General features: G+C 44.1%; 1 protein-coding gene across 2 annotated transcripts in view; it reads left to right on the top strand.

Moving 5' to 3' along the window:
• Window positions 1–18,910, top strand: part of LOC137432483 (uncharacterized) — a 173,478-nt gene extending 154,568 nt beyond the window's left edge. For both annotated transcript variants that reach the window (XM_068124458.2, XM_068124457.2), the window contains 2 exons: window positions 5,570–5,621; window positions 17,553–18,910. In XM_068124458.2, coding sequence (XP_067980559.2) covers window positions 5,570–5,621; window positions 17,553–17,828 — 328 coding nt within the window. In that variant the 3' untranslated portion in view covers window positions 17,829–18,910. The remainder of the gene's footprint in view (window positions 1–5,569; window positions 5,622–17,552) is intronic.
• Window positions 18,911–25,929: the final 7,019 nt, after the last annotated feature.

The following is a 25,929-nucleotide window of genomic DNA, read 5'->3' as shown; positions in this document are numbered from 1 at the left end:
TTTTTCGGGAACCGTGGTTGTTGTTGTTTTTTAATGTGTTAAAATGGAAGTTAAAGTTAAAGTTGTTAATGGCCTGTTAATGGTTAGTTAATGGAAGTTAAAGATCCCACAGTGTCCTTCGCGAGGAGTAGGTGAGCTATCACCAAAATCGTTTTTATCTCTCTTCCAGCTGTACGTGGAGTGGGTGAGATGGGTGGGAGGAAAGATTATTGGTACAAATGTCAGGCGAGGTTGAGCATCATTGCTGAGTGGAAAATTCCCAAGAGGAATAACGCATGGAAAAATAAACAAGTTGCCTGTGCTCGAGAGGTGTGTGTGCCTTGCATGCAAACCTTTGTTTGTGCGAGCTCCCTGGGTGATGTTGGGTTGATGCGATTTGGTGAGGACGTGACGTCACTTTTGGTAAGATGCATTTGTATTTGCTTCGACACGAAAGTGTGCTTTGCATCCTGCCAGCATCTCTCATCACAAGGCCTTCGCTTGTAAGTACAAACAAAATGCATGTTGCTGCTGCTTCACGCTTTCTCTTTCTGCTGCTGTACACACTGTTCAATCGTTGCCTGAAAATTTTTTTGTGTGGTTACAGTTCCAATGTGTTTCTGCAGTTGCCTCGGAGAGCCGACAGGATGGCCTAGAGGTACGCACACTCGCCTCTGAGCTGTCTAGCTTGGGTTTGAATCCCGACCCAGCTATAAACTGTCATATGGTGTCATATGTCAATTAGGTGTTCACAGCCAGGGTGATTCACAAACGGTTGTGCCGTCCCTCGGATGGACATTAAATTGGGTGTCCCGTCTCCTGGCATTCATTGGTGGACATTAAAGATCGTATGATGTCCTTCTCATGGAGTCTGAAAGCTACCGGCATCCTTGAGAAATTCTAAATTCCTGCCCTAACCAGCAGAGGGAATTGCATCAGTGACACAGCGCTGCCTTCAGCCATATGATGCTACCTCGCAGCCTTGTCCTGCATACGAATGAAGAAGAAGCTGCTCCGAGTGGATGGATCAGCCTCTTAAGTTGTCTGTAGGAATTTTATTCTCGCATTGGCTGTGCTTAGAACAGTTGGTTAACTCCCAATGGTTTCATTGCTTTAAGCTTTAACAAAATGGCTGCAAGACATCTGACTGCTGTGTCTGTGTTTAGTCGCACACTTTGTTGTATAATTTGAAGGTTTCACCAAGCTGATTTTTTTTTTTTTTTTACCTCTATGATATTCTAACCCCTTGGGAGGGGTGGGGTGGGAATCAACAGCACAGGTATGAATCTGTGATTTGTCTTTTATAAAATGAACTTTTGAGTTGAGATTTTATTACTTTCCCTCTTCATGTTTTATTTTCCTGCTTTAAAATCTTCCTTCCCAAAGGAAGTCTTTTTTTACCTTTTTGTGGTGTTTTTGTCTTTCACGAATCCTTCTGGTACACAGCAGAAGATGGAGTTTTGCAATTATGTTAGTATGTCAATGTGTCTGTCCAGGGCTCCAGCCATAACTTTTTTTAAAAATCATTTGAGCTTTTCTCATCAAATTTTCAACAAACCTTTATTTTGAGAATGTGTAAAAAACGAATTAATAATTAGGTCAAAAGGTCAAAGTCACAATTAGTACAAATCGCCCTTATTAACCCGTCCGCCACACAGCACGAGACGGCTGGTTTTTGTAATCGCTTCTGTGTTTATTTGGTTATTATTGAACCATTTGAACGTTTGTCAACAAATTTCAAAGAAAACTTTGTTGTGAGAATATGGAGAAGACTAATTAATAAATTTCACATTGTTATTATTTTTTTAGTTATTGTTTTCATCAAGTTTGAGTACAAAATGGACACGTGAGGGATTTGCATATTGAGATGTTTTGTAGTTGGCAACACGGTGCCAACGGGTGCCACCTCTTGAGTTGGTCTTGAAAAATCGACCCTTTGCGACCACCCCTCCCCCCTCCTTCCTCATGATGAAGCTCATTGGGTATCTTCCTTCTGTGAGTCACAGTGGTGTCATGCACAGAAATCCTACTCCTTAGTCGAGATATGCACCTTGTTGCTATGTGAAGGAGTTACGGTATTTACAAACATTATTTTATTGCCTCCATTTTTGTCGTCTTTTAGAAATCCACCATACCTGTTGAATACCTACCTGCACAGGTGGGATTCCCTATTTATAATGTCTTTTTCACTCTGTGGTGGACTGAATTGGTTGCTTGCACACCTTGGCAGCTCTCAAGTTAATTTTCCTTTCCCATAATTCCAAGGTACATTGCCTCTTTGAGCCGTGTCACGTCCGACATGCTCTTTTCAATCTACAAGTACCTGTACTGTATATAATTAGAAAGCAAAATATTTTCTTTCCCATCATATTTAATCACATATTTAAAATATACAGATCGTTGGTGTTTATTGGATTATTGTGAGTATGGTGTTCCTATAACTTTTTGAGTGCCTCACACATTGACATCACTTTCTCATGTGACCGAGAGGCAAGTATTGTTTTAACTGCCTGAAAAGTTGAATTGCTGTCAGAATTTTGGGGTCATTTCTTCATATTATTTTTATACTGTATGTTCCTCATGTCGGGCTCACAGTGGTGGAACCAAAAGTCTCTCGTTATCTATCCTTTGAGTTACTTCAGTGATGTTGCATTCGTGCAAAACAGTGGAATTGTTGTAGTGCTTTCAGACAGGCCTCATACAAACATAATGTCAAATTTTGGTCATCTCATTGGCACAACTTTCTGGTTGTATTGATAGCGAGCATCATACTGCAATATGATGAGGTAACCCTGGTGTTGTCCCTGGTGTTGGGCTAGCGGCTAGGGTGCCAGCTTAGGATCCAAGGATCCTGGGTTCGAATCCCGGCCGATCGCTGAATTAACGCCAGAGGGGTTGACTCAGCCTGTCATCCTTTCGAGGTCGGCAAATTGAGTACCAGTTCACTGGTAATTCCCTGTGTGTCGTAAAAAGGCGACAAACAGGGTTGGCGGCAGGAAGGGCATCCGGCCGTAAAACATTGCTTCAAAAAGGGGACCAAAAAAACAACAACAACCACGGTCCCCGAAAAGGCCAACCCCCGCTTTGCGGGGAAAAAAGGCCTCTAAACGGTGGTTATACTGCAATAAGGCAATTCTCTGTGTATGTAGGTATGTACCTTTGTCTGATTGTTACAGAATCTAAAACGGTTGGGCCAATCTCCACCAAACTTTGCATTTTTGCTCAGGATATCCAGGATCGGGTTAAATAAAATTCTGGGTTGAATAATTTTTTTCTTCTTACTTTTTGAAGTATTTTATATTGTCGTGAATAATCAAAGGAAGGCGCAAAGTACCCCTCCCTTCATATGGGATTGTTTCTCTATATGCATCTTTAACATGGGGACTGAAAATTCGTTTGTTGGCTTCTACTGGCATATTATATATATAAATATACATATATATGCTCAATGGCCTCATGGATAAAGCATCAGACTCCCAAGCTGGGGGTTGTGGGTTTGAATCCTGTCTGGGTTTAATTTTTTTTTTTCCCTTCCTTTTTCCAAGTCGTTTATATCATCCTGAATAAAGTCTTGTATGATGAACAAATGTATTTTGTTTGTATTTAAAATGCATCTTGTGAAAAATGCCAGGGGCATAGAAATGGCCCCCTTATATAAGGGTATGGTGCCATCTGACAAAGTAGAGAAAAGAAGGGACATTCCATAGCTTGTACAAAATGTCGAACAATAGAAAAGAAGGGGCATTCAAAAAATGTCATGTGCATGCTTGTCTACCCTTGTGTTCTTAGGAGGAACCTAGTAATGCTCTTGAAAAGTTCATGTAAAGGGGCGCCCTCCATCTGGCAAATAAAATACATTTACTTCTTCATGCAGGTGTATGAATGAAATTGGCACCCCTTTATATGAACTTTTCTAGTCTCGAGCTTCTTCGATTCGCTTTGTTTCATCACAATATCTCACCAATGAACTAGTGGATATATTTACGTGGACGGAGGTTATGTTTGCACCCCTGTCTGTCTATTTTTTTGTTTTTGACTAAAATTGAAAATTTTCGTCACATGTCAGTCTGTCTCGTTTGTTTGTTTGTCTGAATGCGATAACTCGTGAACACTTTCAGCTGTCTTCGTTAAACTTTACCAGAGGATTCTGAAGGAAAGAAGTGAGGCTGTCAATGTTTTTTGACGATATAGGTCAAATGTCAAGGTTCCCTCTTTTGTCATACCTGTCAGGCTACCCACTTATTCATTCAGGCTCTAAGGCCCGACGCCTTATTTGAGTGTCTGTCTGTGAGCACGATATCTCAAAAGGCTATGGACGGATTTGGACAAAACTTTATTTTTGCTGGATTTATTCAACTCTGGAGTTTGTCCAGCCACTGGGGAATTAAAAATGGCTTCCTTCATCATTTGGGTGGATGGGGTGGATTGGAGGGGAACAGGCGTGTTTTGTTAGATTGGGGGTAGCAAGCCTTCATTCGATAATATTTTAATATTTACTCATGAATGAAAGATAGCTGAGTCAGTAAATGCATAACTCTTATTTCCGCCTCTTTTTCATTGATCTTTTTCCACAATCTAGTCGAAGAATGCTGTACTTAATGTACCATACTGGTGTGTTCCTGATGTCGGTGCGTTTCCGAAGGCGAAGCATTGCATGCTTAAATGTGCGTTTTTGTTCAATAGCTCTTCGTGGTTCATTGCAGCGATTGATATTCTCATTTATAATGGCAATGAATGGGCACGGACAATAATTGGGTCAACACCACCACTGCCCATCGCACCTCCCACTCCCTCCCCCCCAACCTCCCCCCCCCCCCCCCCCCCCCCCCCAAAATCCAGTTTTTTTCAGTAGAATATTCCACAAAATTCTTCGTGATTCAGTCTGTCATGCAGCATAGCTGAAGTAGCTTGCTCCAAAGGTTGCTTTCGACGACCGTCAAATTGCAGGATGGTTTGAAACCTGATTGATGCTCATTGTTCATGTCTTTTCTTTTTTTATTTGAAGAGAGAACAATGAAGGTTTACGAATGGGAATGGTAGTCGGTTGTCATAGAAAAAGCAAAAACAGGGCAGGTCCGTTTATTTTTTCCATACATCCGGAGAGGGAGATGATGGCTGGCTGCTTGCCAGGTGACGTCACCCTTGCGTGGCAAGCGTACAGCTAAGCTATTGTGCGTGTGAACGCCGCTGCGGGTATTCGTATGCAGGTTCTCGCTAGATCTCTCTCATTATCTCTTGTTCTAATTCGTAATATATTCTTCCTTGCTGCTGTTCTCATTCCTGTGTGTGTGTTTTTTGTTGCCTGGTTTTCTTTGAATGGTTTTCCCTGTCCTACGTGAAAATGCGAGTCGTCTGTTGAATGCTGCCTGCTTCGGTGTTGATAATGATGATGCATATTGATATTTGCTTACATTTGTGATTGATAATACTGTGTAATTTAACCGTTCTTTGTGTCTATCCGTGCCGCTTGGAATTAGTATGTATTTACCGTTTCATATTTTTCTCTTCCTTTCCACATCCCATTATTCCCTTTCCCTTCCCAAACCCTCACCACCCCCACCCCCATTCTTCTGCTTGTTCTTCACCGCAGTGCATCTGGAGCAAGTGTGGTTGCCATCGATAACAAGATTGAACAAGCAATGGTATGTGTCGGTCTGCACACGCGACTGCTTGTTTAGATGTGAAGTGCACGCCCGCACCCCTTTGCTCTGCATGCCGTTGGTGTTCGCACGAGACACTTCACCTGGGCATCAGGACACCTCGCCACCCAGACTTAATACTCGGCGCTTGTTGCGTTAGACCCCTGAACACTGAAGCTTCGGGAAGACCTTTGTGCTCGGTGGGGGTGCGTAGGGGGGGTTCATGTAGTGCCAGTAGTGCTTCAGATAGAGAGAGGGGAATTTGCAATAAAACGTATTTCAAATAAGCGGGGCTGTTTTGCACACTTTTGTAAGGAAAGACACTTCCTAGTTTTTTGTTTTCTCTCCTTTATGCAAGCTGTGTTCCATTGTTTCAATGTATGGGCACGCCATTCTTCAAACATCGCACGTGCCCATGCTCCCTGCTGTTCTCATCTTGATCAGACATGATTTGAGTTTGCAGATATGGCTTGCGTTTTATTGGATCCTTGTTGTACTTCCTGTGCCTTTTAACACGACTGTGTAAATATTCCATACACGACAAAATCTTTGTTTCTAATTTTGTTCCATTATCTTCAAATCATGTTATCTTCTCTAAGTGTTAAAATTTCTTTAAGAGGGTTTTTTTTTTTTAGTTTAAAGTATTGCGGTCCTCCCCCCATCCTAACCCCATGGGTTACAATATTTGTTTTACCACCTAAAACCCTCCCATGCAACCCATTCTCACCCTGCCCTCTCCAACCTTGCCCCAAATACAACCACTACATTTCAACTCATTCCGATCAAACAAATGTACACACACACTTCTCGAATTATTGCACGATTCTGAGCAGGAAAATTGATTTTGGATAATTGTCCACACTTACTTGCTGGACGTGTACATTGAGGGTCAGTAGGAAATTTTGAATGTCGTCCTTCATTTAATGGCACAAGGCTGTGTCATCGTGCGTTCAATTCTGTTGTGATTTCGAGCACAATAATAGATGGGTTTTAATAGGGCGGTGGGTACAGTGGCAATTTACACTGGCACGGATTAAACAGGCTTTGCAGAAGCATGGCAGGTTTATTAGGTGGTGATGATGATGCAAATGCTATTTTAATAGGGGAAACAAAATTGTCATCTATTAAAAGCAATAATTTGGCTCAACATGGATTGTTTTGTTTCCTTTTCGGCCTCTTTGTATAAAATCTTTATGAAAGCCTCCCTATAAATAGTGCTGTAAACATACGAAGCAGTGACTAATCCCTACCCTTTTTATCATAACATTTACACACAGTCATCAAGGTTTATGCTAAAAATAAATGAATGAGCCTCTTAATTCTCCATGATGGAAATGAGCCTGGGGAAAATAAAAAGTAAATAAATTTTAAAAATAAGAAAAACGAGAACAGCACTGGGTAGAGCGCATACCTCCGCCAGGCTGAACAGTTTATGGTTTATATCCCATTGATAGGCCGGATCTGGATTCGGACCTGAACCAAAATATAATCGGCTTGTTCTTGTCACCGAACCAACTCTCACCCCCAGGTTTAGTCATAACTCGTCCACAACTTTTTGAGATATCCTGCTGCAGTCGTGGCCAAAAATATTGGCACCCTTACACGTTTTTTCAAATAACTCATAATTTTCTCTAAAATAAGTTGAAATTGACAAAAGTATTTGTTCTACAACAACAACACAACAGGCATTTTAAGGCCATTTTCCCTGCTAGAGCGGGGGTTAGCCTTGCGGTCCCCATGACAATCTTCTCCATTTTGCCCTATTTTCTGCATCTCTCCTTGTCAACCGACCAATTTCCCGACCCGGATCTCAGTCAACGGAACATCTTCTCTTCTGGACTTGGTTATGACTAACTTCCCTGAAAATGTCTGCTGCTCTTCTTCTGCTCCGATCGGATCATCTGATCATGTCCTTGTTAAAGTGGACATCTCTCTGACCATCCTCAGGGAGCCTGCTCAGCGTAGACGAGTCTGGCATTTCACTCAGGCCAACTGGCACGGTCTTCAAGCAGCCATCAATCATCTGGACTGGTCTCCCATCTCTACCACCTCTGACATCAACTCATCCTGGGAATTCTTCCAAAGTAAATTGCTCTCTCTCATGCACAGATTTATCCCATCTCGTCTTCAGTTGTCATACCCTTCCTCCCGTCCATGGTACACGGAATCTTGTGGTGAGGCTGTTGCCCAGAAACAACTTGCCTTCGTCTCCTGGAAAGCAAATCCAACGGAAGGAAATCTCATTTCCTTTCACAAAGCCCGAAACAAGTGTGTGTCCACCCTCAGGAGAGCCAGGAAACAATATCTCTCCGTTCTCAAGACCGAACTCTCTTATCTGTCTCCCTCTTCCAAATCCTGGTGGCGTCTGGTCAAATCCGTTTCTGGTGTTTGTTCCCCCTCCATCCCCTCCCTTACCTCAAACGGCTACACAGCTGACTCCGCACGTGAAAAAGCTGAATGCCTCAACTCTGTGTTTGCCTCTAAATCTTGTGTCCCAAACCCATCCCTCTCTGTACCCACCATACCCAGTCGTACCCTGCTGCTCCTGGACTCCGTGTCCTTTCCTCCTGACAAGGTGGAAAAGTTTCTGTCAACCCTCGACTCTGATTCTGCAACTGGACCCGACGGCATCAGCCCACGGGTCCTAAAATCCTGCTCTGCTGCTCTATCTCACCCTCTCTCTGTTCTCTTCACCCTCTCTTTTGCTCAAGGTCAACTGCCATCTGCTTGGAAATCAGCCAACATCACCGCTTTGCACAAAAAAGGTGCAAAAACAGATCCTAGCAACTACAGACCAATCAGCCTTCTCCCAATTATCAGCAAAGTCATGGAATCCATCATTGCTTCTGATATGAAATCTTTCCTCTTCTCCAATGGCTTGATCTCTGATCATCAATTTGGTTTCAGACCAGGTCACTCTACTCTGGACATGCTGCTTCTGCTGTCTCAACAATGGATGGAGGTCCTCAATGCCAAACAGGAAATTAGAGCTGTCTCCCTCGACATATCACGTGCCTTCGATACGGTCTGCCACCCCGCTCTGCTCACCAAACTCTCCTCCTTTGGTATCCATGGAAATCTCCACGCATGGCTGGCGGACTTCCTCTCTAGTCGTCGTCAACGTGTGGCCCTGAATGGGTTTCTCTCATCTCCTCTTCCTGTTCAGGCTGGAGTTCCCCAAGGCAGTGTTCTGGGCCCCGTGCTTTTTCTGGTCTTCATCAATGATCTCTCTGACTCTCTCAAAAATCCTCTCTATCTCTTTGCTGATGACTCCACTCTCTGCCGCTCCATTCCTCTTCCCTCAGATCGGCAGTCTGCTGCCTCCTCACTCTCTGAAGACCTGGACAAAATCACAGACTGGTCAAACAAGTGGAACATGTCTTTCAATCCTGACAAATCTCACACTCTTACTATGTCTCTCCGAAAAGATCGACTGGTCAACCCTCCCATCTACTTTCTCAACAATCCTCTCCAAGAAGTTCTGTCGCTCAAGATTTTGGGTCTCACTATCTGCCATGATCTTTCTTGGGAAAACCACATTTCCAAGCTGGCCTCCAAAGCCAGTCGCCGACTGGGCATCCTCCGTCGTGCGAAGTCCTTCCTCGGCACACCTGAGCTCCTCACCACATACAAGGCTTTCATCCGCAGCTCAATGGAATACTGTTCTCCCCTATGGGCCGGTGCTCCTGCCTCACACCTAGCTCGGCTTCACGCTGTTGAAACCAAAGCTTTCAGAATTATTGGAATCTCCCGCGATGAAGCTATCTCTGAGGGCCTTTCACTCACTCACCGCAGGCAGGTAGGTGGTCTTTCTGTCTTCTACCGACTCCTCTCCGGCCTTGCACCCCCAGCTCTCTCTGTGCTCTGTCCCCCAAATATTCCTACAGGTCGCACAAGATCTGCCAGCAACCCTCTGATGGTTAAACTGCCGAAATCTCGGCTCTCCGCTCACCTTCACTCTTTCATTCCTCTTTTCTCCCGCCTCTGGAACAAACTCCCTCACTCCCTTCAATCCCACTCCTCCCTCCAGGTCTTTAAAACAGCTGTTCACCACCATCTCCTTTCTTCCCCCATCCAAAACCTTGATCTTTTCTACCCCCGCTAATTCACCCCAGATCCACCTTGTTTGAAATTCCAACTTCTTTCCTGGAAGTCCTGGCAGTGTCCATATGTTTTATACCTCTCCCACTGCCCCCTTCCCACGCCCCCCCCCCCCCCCCAAAGCCCTCGCCCTCTCTCAGATCTCTCGATGTCTCCATGTCTCTCGGTCCCTGCTCTCAAATGTTGTGTTTGTGTCCTTCCCCCTCTCTCCCCATCTTGTCTACCGCTCCCTATGTTATATGTTTTATGTGTCGGTTTGTCTTTCTGTGTGATTAATGTTCGCTCTTTCACGAGCCTCGATCTTGTATACAAAAAAAAAAAAAAAAAAAGCCCCCTTGCCCACATTTCTTCTTCGACCATATTTAGCCAAGTCTTTCTCGGTCGTCCCCGTCCTCTACTTCCTTCTACATTCATTTCCATCACTCTTCTCAACCAGTCACTTTCATCCTTCCTCAACACATGACCAAACCACATCCATCACACTCTTCACAGCATCCATCACAGGCTCTATTCCCATCATCTTTCGCAACTCATCATTTGTCTTCCTCTCTCAACGATACTCCACACATCCACCGAACCATTCTCATTTCCACCCTTTCCAGCCTTTTTTGCTGCTCTACATTCATGACCCATGTCTCGCGCCCATAAATCATAACACTTCTCACACATGCAGCATACACCTTTCCGTTCAGCTTCAACGACACTCCCCTCCTCATCAGCACGCCACTCAGTTCCCCAAACTTCTTCCATGCACATCTCACTCGAGCAACCATTGCCGAGTCTGATCCACCTTCTCCATTCAGCATGTCTCCAAGGTAACAAAATGTTTTCACACCTTCCAGCTTCACGCTGTCTCCAAGATCCAACTCAACATTTCCTCCATCTGCAGCTCCCTCTGTGCACACCTTACACTTGAATGTAGCTGCCACACTGGTTAATGACCCTCTCAAACCACTACATTTTTGATGAACCCACTCAGCGCACATTGTACATTGAATGGAATTCACTCCGACACCCTTCCTGCACACAGCACACGGCCTCTTTCCACCTCACCACATGCTTTACCACTTGCCATCACCTTCGTTTTTCTGATATTCACCTTCAGACCTTTGTCTCCATACATTCCTTCCACTTGTTCATCTTCTCCTTCAGTCCATCCATACTTTCTGCAATCAACACCAGATCATCTGCATACAACAACTCCCACGGTAAACCCTGCTTTACGTTCCGAGCCAGCACCTCCATCACAGCTACAAATAGTAGTGGACTTAGTACCGACCCCTGATGCACTCCCACCTTCTCCTCAAACTCACCACTGTTCCCGTCCTTCGTCCTTACAGCTGTGCACGCTCTTTTGTACATTGCCATCACTATTCTGATCAACCATTCCTCCACTCCTAACTTCCTCAATGCCCATGTCACTACTTCACGTGGAACCCTATCGAATGCTTTCTCCAGATCAACAAACCCAAGAAACAACTTCCTCCTCTTCTCCATGTACTTCTGCAACTGCCTCACAATAAAGAGCGCGTCTGTCGTTCCTCTTCCTGACATAAATCCAAACTGCATTTCGGCGATCTTCACCTTCTTCCTTATCCTCCTCTCCAACGCCCTTTCCAATACCTTCATTCCATGCTCCAATAACTTTATCGCTCGATAAGAGCCACAGTCCAGAGGGTCACCTTTCCCCTTGCATAGAGGGACGAGGGTACTCAGTTCCCAATTCACTGGAATGCGGCCTTCTTTCACCGCCATATTGCAGATCCCTGTCATTCTCTTCACACCCCAATTTCCCGCTGCCTTCAACATATCTCCCACAACTCCCGTCGGCCCTCCCACTTTTCTACTCTTCATTGCTTTTTTCGCTTCCTCAACTTCCTTCTCGGTTATCTTCTCTGCCGGTCCTAAAACTGGGTTACTCTCTATGTTGCCATCCCATTCATTCTCTGCATTCAACAGTATTTCCATATATCTCTTCCATCTTCCTTTAATTCCATCTGGGTCCACAATGATTTGTCCCACTTCATCCTTCAAGCAACTCATTTGGTCTCCACATTTCTTTATTTCTCTGTTAATATTACAGCCATGAATGAGCTTCTTACACCTCTCTAATGGCAGGTTGGCCCACTCCTCTTGTGCAAACTGCTCCAGTTCTCCCAGATTTGAAGTGTGCCTTCTCCCAACTACTGTTTTCAGATCTCGCCACAGGTGTTCAATGGAATTTAGATCTGGACTCATTGCGAGCCACTTCAGAACAGTCCAGCATTTTGTCTTGAACCATTCCCGGGTGCTTTTAGAAGTGTTTTTGGGTTCATTGTCCTGCTGCAACACCCATGACCATCGACGGAGACCCAGCTTTCTGACACTCGGTTGAACATTGCGCTCCAAAATGCCTTGGTAATCTCCTGATTTCATGATGCCATGCACACATTCAAGGCACCCAGTGCCAGAGGCTGCACAGTAACCCCAAACCATCATTGAACCTCCTCCATGTTTGACTGTAGGGAAGGTGTTCTTTTCTTCGAAGGCTTCATTTTGTTTTCTGTAAAAATAGAGATGATGTGCTTTACCAAAAAGCTATAATTTGGTCTCCTCTGTCCATAGGACATTCTCCCAGAAGGATTTTGGCTTGTTCTTGCGTGTTCTGGCAAACTCCAGTCGGGCTTTCTTATGTGTGTGTCTCTCTCTCTCTCTCTCTCTCTCTCTCTCTCTCTCTCTGTCTCTGTCTCTCTCTCTCTGTCTCTGTCTCTGTCTCTGTCTCTCTCTCTCTCTCTGTCTCTGTCTCTGTCTCTGTCTCACACACCAGTGGGTCCTCCTGGGTCTCCTACCATAGAACCCCCTTTCATTGAGTTGGCGACTGATGGTGCAAGTTGAAACTATCGTGCCTTGTGTCTGAAGGTCGGCTTGAATCTCTTTGGCAGTTGATCGAGGTGCTTTCTCCACCATTCAAACAATCCTTCGCTGCAATCTTCGATCAAGTTTTCTCTTGCGGCCACGTCCAGTGAGGTTGGCTACAATGCCATGGGCCTTAAACTTCCTGATAACATTGCATATGGTGGACACATGAACATCAAGGTCTCTGGAGATAGATTTGTAGCCTTGAGATTGTCCATGCTTGGATACGATATTGCCTGATTTCAGACAATTATTTGGTTTTCTTTCTTTTGTCCATGCTCATTGCGGTGCACACAGTGACACAAAACAGCAGAATGACTCCTTTTCTCTATTCAAACTGGTTATAAATAAAATAATAATAACCACCTTTAGAGGCCATTTTTCCCCGCAAAGCGGGGGTTGGCCTTTTTCGGGAACCGTGGTTGTTGTTGTTTTTCGGTCCCCTATTTGAAGCAATGTTTTACGGCCGGATGCCCTTCCTGACGCCAACCCTTTTTGCCGCCTTTAACGACAAGCAGGGAATTACCAGTGAACTGGTACTCAATTAGCCGACCTCGGAAGGATGACAGGCTGAGTCAACCCCCCTGGCGTTAATTCAGCGATCGACCGGGATTCGAACCCAGGATCCTTGGATCCTAAGCCGGCACCCTAGCCGCTAGCCCAACACCAGGGATTATTCAAACTTCTTATTCAAACTTTCAAATTCAAATTATTCAAACTGGTTGAGTGAGTGATTTTTATATTGCAGGCACCTGCAACTTACCACAGGTGAGTTCAATTCCAAAGTTAAGGAGAATCACCTGCTTGAAATCTAATTATTTCCAGAAACTTCTAAAAGGTGCCAATAATATTGTGCAGTCCATTTTGGTATTTATGTATGGAATAAGCTAAGATTTAGTAATCTCTTCAGCTTTTTTTTGTTTTGTTTCACTGCAAACCAAAGAAATACATACGTGGATACCAAAATATTTTTAAATTTCAACAATTTTCTGGAAGAAATGGTGCATTATTTGATTATCCTAGGATAGTCCTAGAACATTATCCTAGGATCCTGGGTTCGAATCCCGGTCGATCGCTGAATTAACGCCAGGCGGGTTGACTCAGCCTGTCATCCTTCCGAGGTCGGCAAATTGAGTACCAGCTTGCTGGGATGAATGATCACGGTGTGTACCCCGATTTAGAATAGGTGCACCGTATCCCTGCGCATCGTAAGAGCATGACCAAGGGTTGGCGTCAGGAAGGGCATCCAGCCATAAAAACATTGCCTCAAACAGGGAACCACGATTGTCATGGGGTCCGCAAGCCTAACCCCCGCTCTAGCGGAGAAAATGGCCTTAAAACGATCATTCATTCTCAATGGTGAAGAATCACTTAACAAATTAAATAATATAATTTCATATCCGAATCCATTTTCAGATCTTCACCAAAATCTAATCGATTCAGTCTTGTTACACACACAACCTCTCCACCAAGTTTCATCCGAGCCCGTCCACAACTTTTTGGGATATCCAGTATATATCATTTTTGGCCCTATCTCCTAATGGTGAAGAATCGCTTTTTAAAATTCTCCTAGCCTGATCCGGATCTTCACCAATATCTAATCTTTTCGTCCTTGTCACATACGCTACATATCCACCAAACTGCGTCCGAATCCGTCCACAACGTTTTGAGATATCATGTTTGCAGACAGACAGACAGACAGACAAACAGATAGGGGTGAAAACATAACCTCCATCCATCTTTGGTGGCGGAGTTAATAAAAAACACTCACACACCCTATCTGTGGGTGTGGCGTCAGGAAGGGCATCCGGCCATAAAAAAAACATTGCCTCAAACAGGGAACCATGATTGTCATGGGGCCCGCAAGGCTAACCCCCGCTCTAGCGGGGAAAAATGGCCTTACAACGATCATTCATTCATTCACACCCTCCCTTTCCCAATACTTGATTACAAATTAGGAAATGCTATGGGACTGCTTCTCTCATTTCTATTTTTTTTTTTAACTCTTTTCAGATCATTTATTTCTTTTCGAATATATAATGAAAAGCCCCAATATTATTGCACATTTTTTGTTCCTCTTTTTTTGTTTTGTTTTCCATACAAGATTGAGGCTCATTTGAAGAGCAAGTTGTGATGGAGGGTAAAAAGGCAATGTTTTGACTACAGTTAGACACATGAAGCAAGGAAATGAAAAAAAGAGCAGGAGAGGAAACACTAACCTTTTGGGTTAAATGAATGAATATATATGAATTTATATATTTAAAAGGTTTAATCTTTAATTTAATTTAATCTTAAGGGTTAAATGGGGTAACGATTTCAGGTAGAGACATGGGGATTGACATGAAATGGTAGTGCACCACCCGCTTAGAGCCAGCATCGATTCAACTCCAGATCAGCCAAGAGTTATGCACTTACTTTTTGCCTATCGGTGAGATATGGGTACTGCATGGCATAATATGGAGGAATCTGTCAAATTTTACAAGGCCCTTGTAATCTCGACCAACTAGATAATCCTCTAACAGTTTTTACTTTTTGTAGCCAGAAACATTTATTTCCGTGAGTCAAAAGAAAACATGAAAAGTGACATGACTCTTTAATACAGGTTATCCATGAAGTCCTAGTGCAACTTTGAACTTTTATAACTTTTGAAGTACGCATGATAGCAACAAACTAAAAATGGCACATGAAAGCATAATTAATCAAGTTTTGTTAATGTTCTTGTTTTGCTTTTTGTATACAGTTTAATTTATAAAGAATGTGACTGTGCCCAGAACACTGCCTTGGGGGATGCCAGCCTAAACAGGGAGAGGAGATGAAAGAATTCCATTGAGACCCACACATTGGCTATGAGAGTAGAGGAAGTCAGTAAGCGATGTGTGGAGTTGACCTTGGATGCCATAGGCAGAGTTTGGAGAGTAAGGCGGGATGCCAGACTATCAAAAGCATCAGATGTGTTGAGAGAGATGGCCCTGATCTCATGTTTGACATTGAGGTCCTCCATCCATTGTTGGTTGTGTCGAAGCAGCATGTCCAAGGTGGAGTTACCTGGTCTGAAACTGAATTGGTGATGAGAGATGAGGTTGTTGGAGAAAATAAAGGACTTCACATTAACTGCGATGATGGATTCCATGACCCAGACCCCTCAAAATCAAAATTTAAAAACAAATTTTTTTCTCGTTGTAATAAGCTTAGTAATACGCTTCTAACGAGCCCTCAACCACTATCAGGGGATTCTTTTAAGCCAAGATATACCCGAAAATGTGTTTTGAGCCCGAAATGCCCAAATATGGTAATTTGGGCCCAGACCCCTCAAAAATCAAAATTTAAAAACAAATTTTTTCCCATTGTAATAAGCTTAGTAATACGCTTCTAACGAGCCCTCAACCACTATCAGGGGATTCTTTTAAGCCAAGATATACCCGAAAATGTGTTTTGAGCCCGAAATGCCCAAATATGGTAATTTGGGCCCAGACCCCTCAAAAATCAAAATTTAAAAACAAATTTTTTCTCGTTGTAATAAGCTTAGTAATACGCTTCTAACGAGCCCTCAACCACTATCAGGGGATTCTTTTAAGCCAAGATATTGAGATATTTCCAATATTTCACCCTCTCAGCCCACTGCGGGGGGACATCAAGTGGAGGGATGCTGATTCTAAATTCCCAAATTGGACAAATGGAGATAATGATCATGGGAGGTAAGAATTTTTGTTTGAGATTTTCCAGAGAGTCGGAGAGATCATTAATGAAGACCAGAAAAAGCACAGGGCCCAGAACAGGAAGGGGAGGTGAGAGAATTCCATTCAGGGCCACACATTGACTGCGACCAAAGAGGAAGTCCGCAAGCCATGTGTGGAGATTTCCATGGATACCATAGGAGGAGAGTTTGGTGAGCAGAGTGGGGTGCCAGGCCGTATCGAAGGCACGTGATGTGTCAAGGGAGACAGCTCTGATTTCCTGTTTGGCATTGAGAACCTCCATCCATTGTTGAGACAGCAGAAGCAGCATGTCCAGAGTAGAGTGACCTAGTCTGAATTCAAATTGATGATCCAAGATCAAGCCATTGGAGAAGAGGAAGGATTTCATATCGGAAGCAACATGGTGGATTTCATGACCTTGCTGATTATTGGGAGCAGGCTGATTGGTCTCTAGTTGTAAGGATCTGTTTTTGCACCTTTTTGTGTAAAGCGGTAATGTTTGCCGATTTCCAAGCAGATGCAGATGACCTTGAGCAAAAGAGAGGGCAAAAAGAACAGAGAGAGGGTGAGATGGAGCGTCAGAGCAGGATTTTAGGACCTGTTTATTCATGAACACCACATTCTTTGGATGAACTTAGGGCCATGATCACAGATGCAATTCATTAAATTACTCAGCAGCAACCTGACAATGTTTGCAACAAGTTGGAAAAATCGGATTGAACAAAGTGTTCCAGAAGTTTGCGGTTATGTTGAAGCCTTCAAATTTGAACTGCATTGAGAAAAACTTTATAAATTTTGCTTTCATAGGCCATTTACAGTTTGTTTTTATCATGTGTACATCAAAAGGTATAAAAGTTCAAAGTTGCACAAGGACTTTCTGGACACGCTGCATATCCAGGGCTGCACCTTCATTTTGAACTAATTTTGATAAACACACGTCAAACTTTGCCACCTTCCTCTCCAATCGTTCTCCCTCTGTCACATATTAAGATTGGTGTTGGCTTAACGGTTAAGACAGCTGCCTTGAGATCTCAAGGCCTCGAGTTTGAGCCCTTGTCATGCCATTGAAATAACACCAGGTGGGTTGACTCAGCCTGTCGGCCTTCCGAGGTCGGCAAAATGAGTACCAGCTTACTGGTAACTTGCTGTTACAGTTAATTTGGTCAGTTCCTGGAAGCTGTTTTGAACTGAGTTAATCATCACTTTGTAAGCACAGTCTGCTGACGTGTACATTTTTCTGCAGGACCTGGTGAAGTCACACTTAATGTATGCTGTCCGTGAGGAAGTGGAAGTGCTCAAGGAGCAAATCAAAGAACTAATTGAGCGAAACAGTCAACTCGAACAGGAGAACCATCTACTCAAGAGTCTTGCCAGCCCAGAACAACTGCAACAAATGCAAACACAACTCCCTGCACCTGCCGTCCCTCCTGGACAACCCGGGCAGCTCTCGTCCACAACGGGCGCTGCCAACCCCACACCCAACGTCGCCCAGCCCCCCCTGTCACTGCCACCCTCGTGAGCTCGACCGTAGCCACCCGTCCGCCCATCCAGGCATTGCCGATCAATTCCGCATGCTGCATGTGGCTTCCGAACCACGTTGCATGGCACTCGGTCGCAGGAGGAGGTGGGTGGAAGCAGTGAAACAAGACATTTTGGCTTTTGGCAAGATGCTGTATTTTCTGAGGCCCTGGACTTGTATATGACAGACATTTATTGAATTGGAACAGTCAATTCTGATGTTTTTTTTTTGTTTTGTTATCAAGCAAAATGCAGAAGGTAAGTGAATGACGAGTAAAGATAATGTGACGCCTTCTAATGCAGGGCAATTTAGCTGGCCAATAACCCTGTATGCACGTGTAATGGAGTACAACCATTTGCCAAACGGAGCTTCTTGTAGACCTTGCTATTAGTAGCACCCCGTGTGATCTTGACCCCTTGCTGCAATTGTGAAAGTATTGTGCCAGAAATGAAGAGTATCTAAGTGTATATTTCTGTATGTAATGTATGTACTATATGTAAACTGCGTAACTGCAGAAGCGGTGTAGATATTGGCATGGCACGGAGAATGGGTGTCCAAGTGATGTGCATTTCTTGCGTCATTTTGATTACACTAATGTGAAAAGGATATTTAAATAGAGGAAGATATTTAAGTTATGGTATCAGCCAAAGATATCTCGGAAATGGGGGAGAAAAAAAAAGTCGGTAGGAATCGGTGCGTGGTTGTTGAACGTTTGTGTAGCTCTGTGCTGTGTTTTTTTTAATTAATATTATTTTTTTTCCTCCTGTTTGTAAACAGTTCCTCTCATTTCCATCCTTGGCCTTTAAAAACTTGCTGTCAGTCACTCAATATAGATGTTTAACGAGTCCAAGATGCACTTGCCTGTTTATGCATTTGCTGAGCTGGTGAAGTGGTAGTTGTGAATTTTTGGCTTTTTGCACTGTCTTGCTTGTCCGTTGAGTGTGCTTAGATTCAAAGTTGCCGGCAATGACGTAACCTGTGAACCCACTAAGAATGCATGTCGGTCATGTCTATCTACGTACTGCACTATCTCTGTGTACTTCTCCTAACCATTACCCATTAAAAATAACGATGGCACCTGATTCCTTGAGTGTGTTTTCTGAATTTCGTTTTGGCAGTTTTGTCACTTTTTAAGTTGATGGGAAGCAGATTGAAATCCCTTTCAAAGTGCAGCAGCAGGGAAATCTCAACAGCAAGATGCAATTGTTAGGAGGCGGCCGAGAGATCTTGTGTTTAAATATAGTCATTTCTGAAATGGTTTCGGTTGTGGCTGGGTCTGCCTGTATCGGGTTCTGTTCTATGTTATTTCGTTGTTGTCTTCTAACCCCAGGTTCGAATCCCATATATTGTTAAGTCTAGTCTCCTCACATCTTTGTCTATGCGATTATACAAATAAGTTGATGTATTCCGGCCACTGTATTGAACAATTTCTTCGATTTTCTTACCATGAAAAAGAGAGAAAAAAAAAAAAGGAGTTCATAGTTAATAATTTATAATTAATAACTGATAATTGATCATTTCAATTAATTGATTTTGAATAATTATATTAATTGTTTATAATTAATTAATAATTAAATTCAATGAATTGATAAATAATTTATAAATAATTAATTATTTTGTACATGGATAACAGCAAAATCTAACCTTTTCCTATGCCAGATAATGCTTCAGATGTGCAGAAATTAATCCCCAAGTGCTCGTTTGTTTGTTTTTCTCCCCATGTTCATAACATTCTGAATTCCATCATCCACTGAAATAAAAGTCGTTAGTTTTTTTTAAAGACAAGACAAAAGACAAGTTTAAAAGACAAGTTTTAAATAAAAGCAAGACAGTTTTTTTTTTTTTGTTTGTTTTTGTTTGTTTTCTTTCATCGTCTCTGCACGCCCAACATAGTTTCCATCAATCGGTTGCAATATTGATCACTCCTCCACTTGGGCAGAAAGGCCCAGCAATACCTTGAGTGGAGATGGCTGCGGTCAGCAGTTGTTCTGATCAATAATGCATCAATCAAGGGAGGCGACGACGTAACCATTGCTCCTCGGATAAAAGCTCACTCTAAGTTTCCTTGTGCGGCAGAAGTGACAAAGCTCTCTCAAAACGTGGTTTTAACAGTACGATGATCAATGATGATTTCAGAGAAATTATTCGGTAGAATTGGCTTCCTGAAATGAGGTGAACCTTATTAGCTGCAGAGTCACAGCCTTCAGGTGGCACAAGCTATACAAGGTGCTGGAAGGATTCACAATGGATTATTATATGGTTATTGAATTTTCTTGGCACTGATGTATTTATGATGACAATTGCACCATTTCAAGCTCGTCAATGATAAACATTTATATATAAAAAGAGCCGAGTTTCTTTGTCCGTATCACTTTATTCGCAAGAGTTTCTGCTGTTACACAATGATACGAATGGTACCATTGAAAAGGTAACTTAATCGATTTACTTGGAACAAACCCTAACTAAAAGAGAGCCGTTTGTGTGTCTGTCTGTGTCGCCATTTTTCTCAGAGAAGGCTGAACGGATCTTCGTCAAATTTTCAGACATTCATTAGTGAGCATCATCAAGTGTTTTAGGCAACAACAAAAAAAAGAATTTTAAAAAGTTGGATATTTGGGTTTTTTTTTTTTAATCGCTCTTTCGTGCCTAATCATTTGTAGCTACATGAAAGGTGATATTCAATGATCCTCAACCCCATTCCTTGGTGGGTGAAGGGATGTGTTTTAATAAATGTCTGTTTTTATGTTTGTTTCACTTCAATGCACTCCTGAACTGTCGGACACAATGAGAATAAAAGTGGTGGTTGTATTCGGGGTGTACACGAGGGTTTTAGGAGGTTCACGGTGGAGGGATGACTAATTTGATGTAAATTTGTATTATCAAGCGCCACCTGGTGGAAGTGGGGACCTCTGACAGGACCTAGGCCCCTGTTGGCCTGATCGTATCTGTACATCTTGTACTGAAAATTCCTGGAGAGCATCGGCTCGTGGGAGCCCGAGGACCATATAGCTGCTGCACTCACTTGCGACATCTACAAATTGCATATGCATCCACATAATTCATACTCATCGCAAGTCCAGGCTTGCTTGCTGGAGCTCTGTGCCCCCATATAACCACACTCGTATGACCATCTACAAATTGCATACAGTGGTAAAGCATGTGTGTTTGTTTTCACACCTTCCAGCTTCACGCAGTCTCCAAGATCCAACTCAACAGCATGTTTTAGATCACGTGATCTGATAGTAGAGTCGAGGGTTGAAAGAACCTTCTCAGGTGCAAAAGACAGAGTCCAGGAGCAGTTGAGTACAACTGTGAAGGGTGCGTACAGAAGTCAGGTGTTGGAGGACACAAGATTTGTAAGCAAACACAGAATCGAGGCATTCAGTCTTCTCATGAGTGGAGTCGGCTGTGGTGCCGTTTGAGGTGAGGGAAGGGATGGAAGGGGAGCATACACCAAAGACAGACTTAACATGGCGTCACCAGGTTTTAGAGCAGGGAGACAAGTTTAAAAGTTAATTCTTGAGGTTGAACAGATGGTGTTTTCTGGCTCTTCCAAGAGTGGATACTCACTTGTTAGGGACTTTTTGGAATGCACCAAGATTGCCTTCGGTCGGATTAGCTTTCCAGGAAGAGAAGGTAAGTTGTTTCAAGAAAAGGTTTCACCACAGGATTCAGTGTACCATGAGTGGGAGGAAGGGTAGGATAAGTGAAGATTAGTTGGGGGTGAATCTGCGCATAAAACCCCCCTCACACCAGCCTTACGGGGTCGTTACGGCGGCGTTGCGGCGAAAAAATCGTGCACAACCGGGAGCATTCCTTGTGGCACCTGGGACATCCTCAACGCTTCCTGGAGCATTCGTATGGATCCTTAAGCGTCCGGGAGGGGTCGTAATTTCTTACGAGAGTTTTGGTCCAGACCAAAACTCTCGTAAGACAATTACGGCAGTGCTATGGAAATCTAGACCGCAACGCTTCCTCAACGCCTCCTCAACGATTCCGCAACTGCTGTAACACCACCGTAAGGCCATCTTAACCATCCGCAAGGATTCTCCCTCTCCTTGGACTCTGGGCAGCGGGTGCTCCGTCCATGGCTCTCCGGGATAGGTCTTGCCCCCTTGGAAGTCAGCAGCAGAATGACGGGAGAGCGGGGGGGGGGGCCCAGTTTTTATATTCTGGGCCGGGAACCGTAAGGAACCGCAAGCAAACGTCGAGGCACCGTATCTCCGCCGTGTATATCCGCAACTAAGCCGTAGCAGTCCGTACTAAACCGTAATAAACCGCTGTGAATCGGTCACGGTCAAGCAAAATCCTCTCCCGGGTGTTCACGATTTTGCTAAAAAAATCGCAACACTGCCGTAGAAAGAACATCCGTGGACGTCCGTAAAAAACATTTTTTGGTGTGAGGTACCCTTAAGACCAGGTTTCTGTGGAAGAATTCCCAGGCGGAGTTAACATCAGGTGCAGTAGAATAGTAGATATGGGAGTCCAGTTCTAAAGAGAGATGGCTTCTCGCAGTCCCTACTGAATTGCCAGACTCTATGAATTAATTCAATTGAATCCAGAACATTCTAGGCATTCTCCATGGTTATTGCAATTACTGAAATCTCAAAACAAAGCATTTCTGATACAACGTTGTATGAGGGTAGTTCAAGGTTTACATGGACCTTTCATTCAAGTAAAATCAAGAAGTACAAGGATGTTGATGAAACAACAACAGGCATTTTAAGGCCATTTTCCCTGCTAGAGCGGGGGTTAGCGTTGCGGTCCCAATAACAATCTTCTCCATTTTGCCCTATTTTCTGCATCGCTCCTTGTTAACCCCCTTGCCCGCATTTCTTCTTCCACCACCTTTAGCCAAGTCTTTATCTGTCTTCCCCGTCCTCTACTTCCTTCTACATTCATTTCCATCACTCTTCTCAACCAGTCACTCATCCTTCCTCAACACATGACCAAACCACATCCATCACACTCTTCACAGCATCCATCACAGGCTCTATTCCCGTCATCTTTCGCAATTCATCATTTGTCTTCCTCTCTCTCAACGATACTCCGCACATCCACCGAACCATTCGCATTTCCACCCATTCCAGCCTTCGTTGCTGCTCTACGTTCATTACCCATGTCTCGCTCCCATAAATCATAACACTTCTCACACATGCAACAACCACCTTTCCCTTCAGCTTCAACGACACTCCCATCTTCGTCAGCACGCTACTTGGTTCCCGAAACTTCTTCCATGCACATCTCACTCCAGCAACCGTTGCCGAGTCTGATCCACCTTCTCCATTCAGCATGTCTCCTAGGCAAAATGTTTTCACACCTTACAGCTTCACGCCGTCTCCAAGATCCAACTCAACATTTCCTCCATGTTCGGCTCCCTCTGTGCACACCTTACACTTGAATGTAGCTGCCACACTGGTTCATGACCCTCTCAGACCACTACATTTTTCATGAACCCACTCAGCACACATTGTACATTGAATGGAGTTCACTCCGATACCCTTCCTCCACACAGCACAGGGCCACTTCCCAGTTCTTTCCACCTCACCACATGCTTTACCACTTGCCATCACCTTTGTCTTTCCGATATTCACCTTCAGACCTTTTGTCTCCATACATTCCTTCCACTTGTTCATCTTCTCCTTCAGTCCATCCATACTTTCCGCAATCAACACCAGATCATCTGCACACAACAACTCCCACGGTAACCCTCCTTTACATTCCGAGCCAGCACCTCCATCACAGCTACAAATAGTAGTGGACTTAGTACCGACCCCTGATGCACTCCCACCTTCACCTCAAACTCACCACTGTTCCCGTCCTTCGTCCTTACAGCTGTGCGCGCTCTTTTGTACATTGCCATCACTACTCTGATCAACCATTCCTCCACTGCTAACTTCCTCAATGCCCATGTCACTACTTCACGTGGAACCCTATCAAATGCTTTCTCCAGATCAACAAACCCAAGAAACAACTTCTTCCTCTTCTCCATGTACTTCTCCTGCAACTGCCTTGCAATAAAAAGCGCATCTGTTGTTCCTCTTCCTGGCATAAATCCAAACTGCATTTCGTCAATCTTCACTTTCTTCCTTGTCCTCCTCTCCAACACCCTTTCCAATACCTTCATTCCATGCTCCAATAACTTTATCGCTTGATACGAGCCACAGTCCAGAGGATGATATTTCCCCTTGTATAGAGGGGCGAGGGTACTCAGTTTCCAATCCACTGGAATGCGGCCTTCTTTCACCACCAGATTACAGATCTCTGTCATTCTCTTCACACCCCAACTTCCTGCTGCCTTCAACATATCTCCCACAACTCCCGTCGGCCCTCCCGCTTTTCTACTCTTCATTGCTTTTATCGCTTCCTGGTCTTTTATCGCTTCCTGGTCTTCCTGGTCTTTTATCGCTTTTATCGCTTTGAACCAGAAACCCTGGTGTTGGGCTAGCGGCTAGGGTGCCGGCTTAGGATCCTAGGATCCTGGGTTCGAATCCCGGTCGACCGCTGAATTAACGCCAGGGGGGTTGACTCAGCCTGTCATCCTTCCGAGGTCGGCTAATTGAGTACCAGTTCACTGGTAATTCCCTGTTTGTCGTTAAAGGCGGCAAAAAGGGTTGGCGTCAGGAAGGGCATCCGGCCGTAAAACATTGTTTCAAAAGGGGGACCAAAAAAACAACAACAACCACGGTCCCGAAAAAGGCCAACCCCCGCTTGCGGGGAAAAATGGCCTCTAAAGGTGGTTTTTTTTTTGTTTTTTTTATTGCTTTTATCGCTTCCTCAACTTCCTTCTCAGTTATCTTCTCTGCCGGTCCTAAAACTGGGTTACTCTCAATGTTGCCATCCCATTCATTCTCTGCATTCAACAGCATTTCCATATATCTCTTCCATCTTCCTTTAATTCAATCTGGGTCCACAACGATTTGGCCCACTTCATCCTTCAAGCAACTCACCCCCATCACATCACACCTCTCTTTCGCTATCTGCTTTGCAATCCTGAATATCGCTCTCTGACCCTCTTCCGAATCCAAGCGTCCTCCGATCATTTTCCTACACGCCTCCTGCGCCTTTGCTACCTCTTTCTTTGCAGCCTTCTTGGCTGCCTTATAACTTTCATGTTCTGCCTTTTCTGCCCCCGTACCCTTCGCCTTCTGCCACTCCTTGAACTTCTTCCTCTTCTCGTCAATCCTCTTTCCAACTTCATCATCCCACCACCATGTTTCCGAGTTCCTCGGTGATCCTTTTGTCCATCCACATACCTCACCAACGGCTCCCAACAGACTATCTTTCATTGACATCCAACCACTTTCAAGCTCAACCACATCATCCTCTGCCATACTCAGCCTCTCTTTTAATGCCTCCCTCACTGTCACCTCTTTCAACCTCCCCACCTTCATTCTCAGTTGGTACTTCACCCACCGAGCTCTCCTCCCACCTTTCACCCTTATGTCGCAGACAACCACGTGGTGCTGTGAAACAGCCTCCTCCCCCGGGATCACCTTTGTGTCCCGGATGTGCCCCCTATCTCGCCTAAACACCATCAGGTAGTCAACGGTTGTCGTCGACCCACCTGACGTGTATGTAACAAGCTTATTATCCTCTTTCTGGAACTGAGTGTTACAAATCAGCTCCATCAGCAAACTCCAAAATCTTGTCACCTTCTCCATTCCTCACACCATATCCGTAACCTCCATGAACTCCCTCAAAGCCGTCTATACTCCTTCCCACATGTCCAATTAGGTCTCCTCCTACCACAACAACTTCCTCATCTTTCACGTGTTCCATCAGCTTCTCTATTGCACACCAGAACCTGTCCCTCTCTTCATCGCTCCGACCGACTTGCGGAACATATCGCGAGATGATGTTCACCAAGAGCTTTCCAATCATCATTTTCACCATCATCAACCTTTCACTCACTCTAGTCACACTCACCACACTGTCTACAAACTCCTCAGAGAACAGGACACCAACACCATTCACGCCTTCCAGGCACCCTTGCCACACAAACTTGTATTTCTGTCCCTGCCTACCCTTCACCATTCTCACACCACTTCCCTTCCATCTCGTCTCCTGCACACAACATATGTCCACTCTTCTTCTGACC

Source organism: Myxine glutinosa, chromosome 8 (assembly GCF_964187855.1).
Source record: "Myxine glutinosa chromosome 8, kmMyxGlut1.1, whole genome shotgun sequence".
NCBI classification, from domain to species: domain Eukaryota; kingdom Metazoa; phylum Chordata; class Myxini; order Myxiniformes; family Myxinidae; genus Myxine; species Myxine glutinosa.
This window is presented reverse-complemented; position numbering and strand designations above follow the sequence as displayed.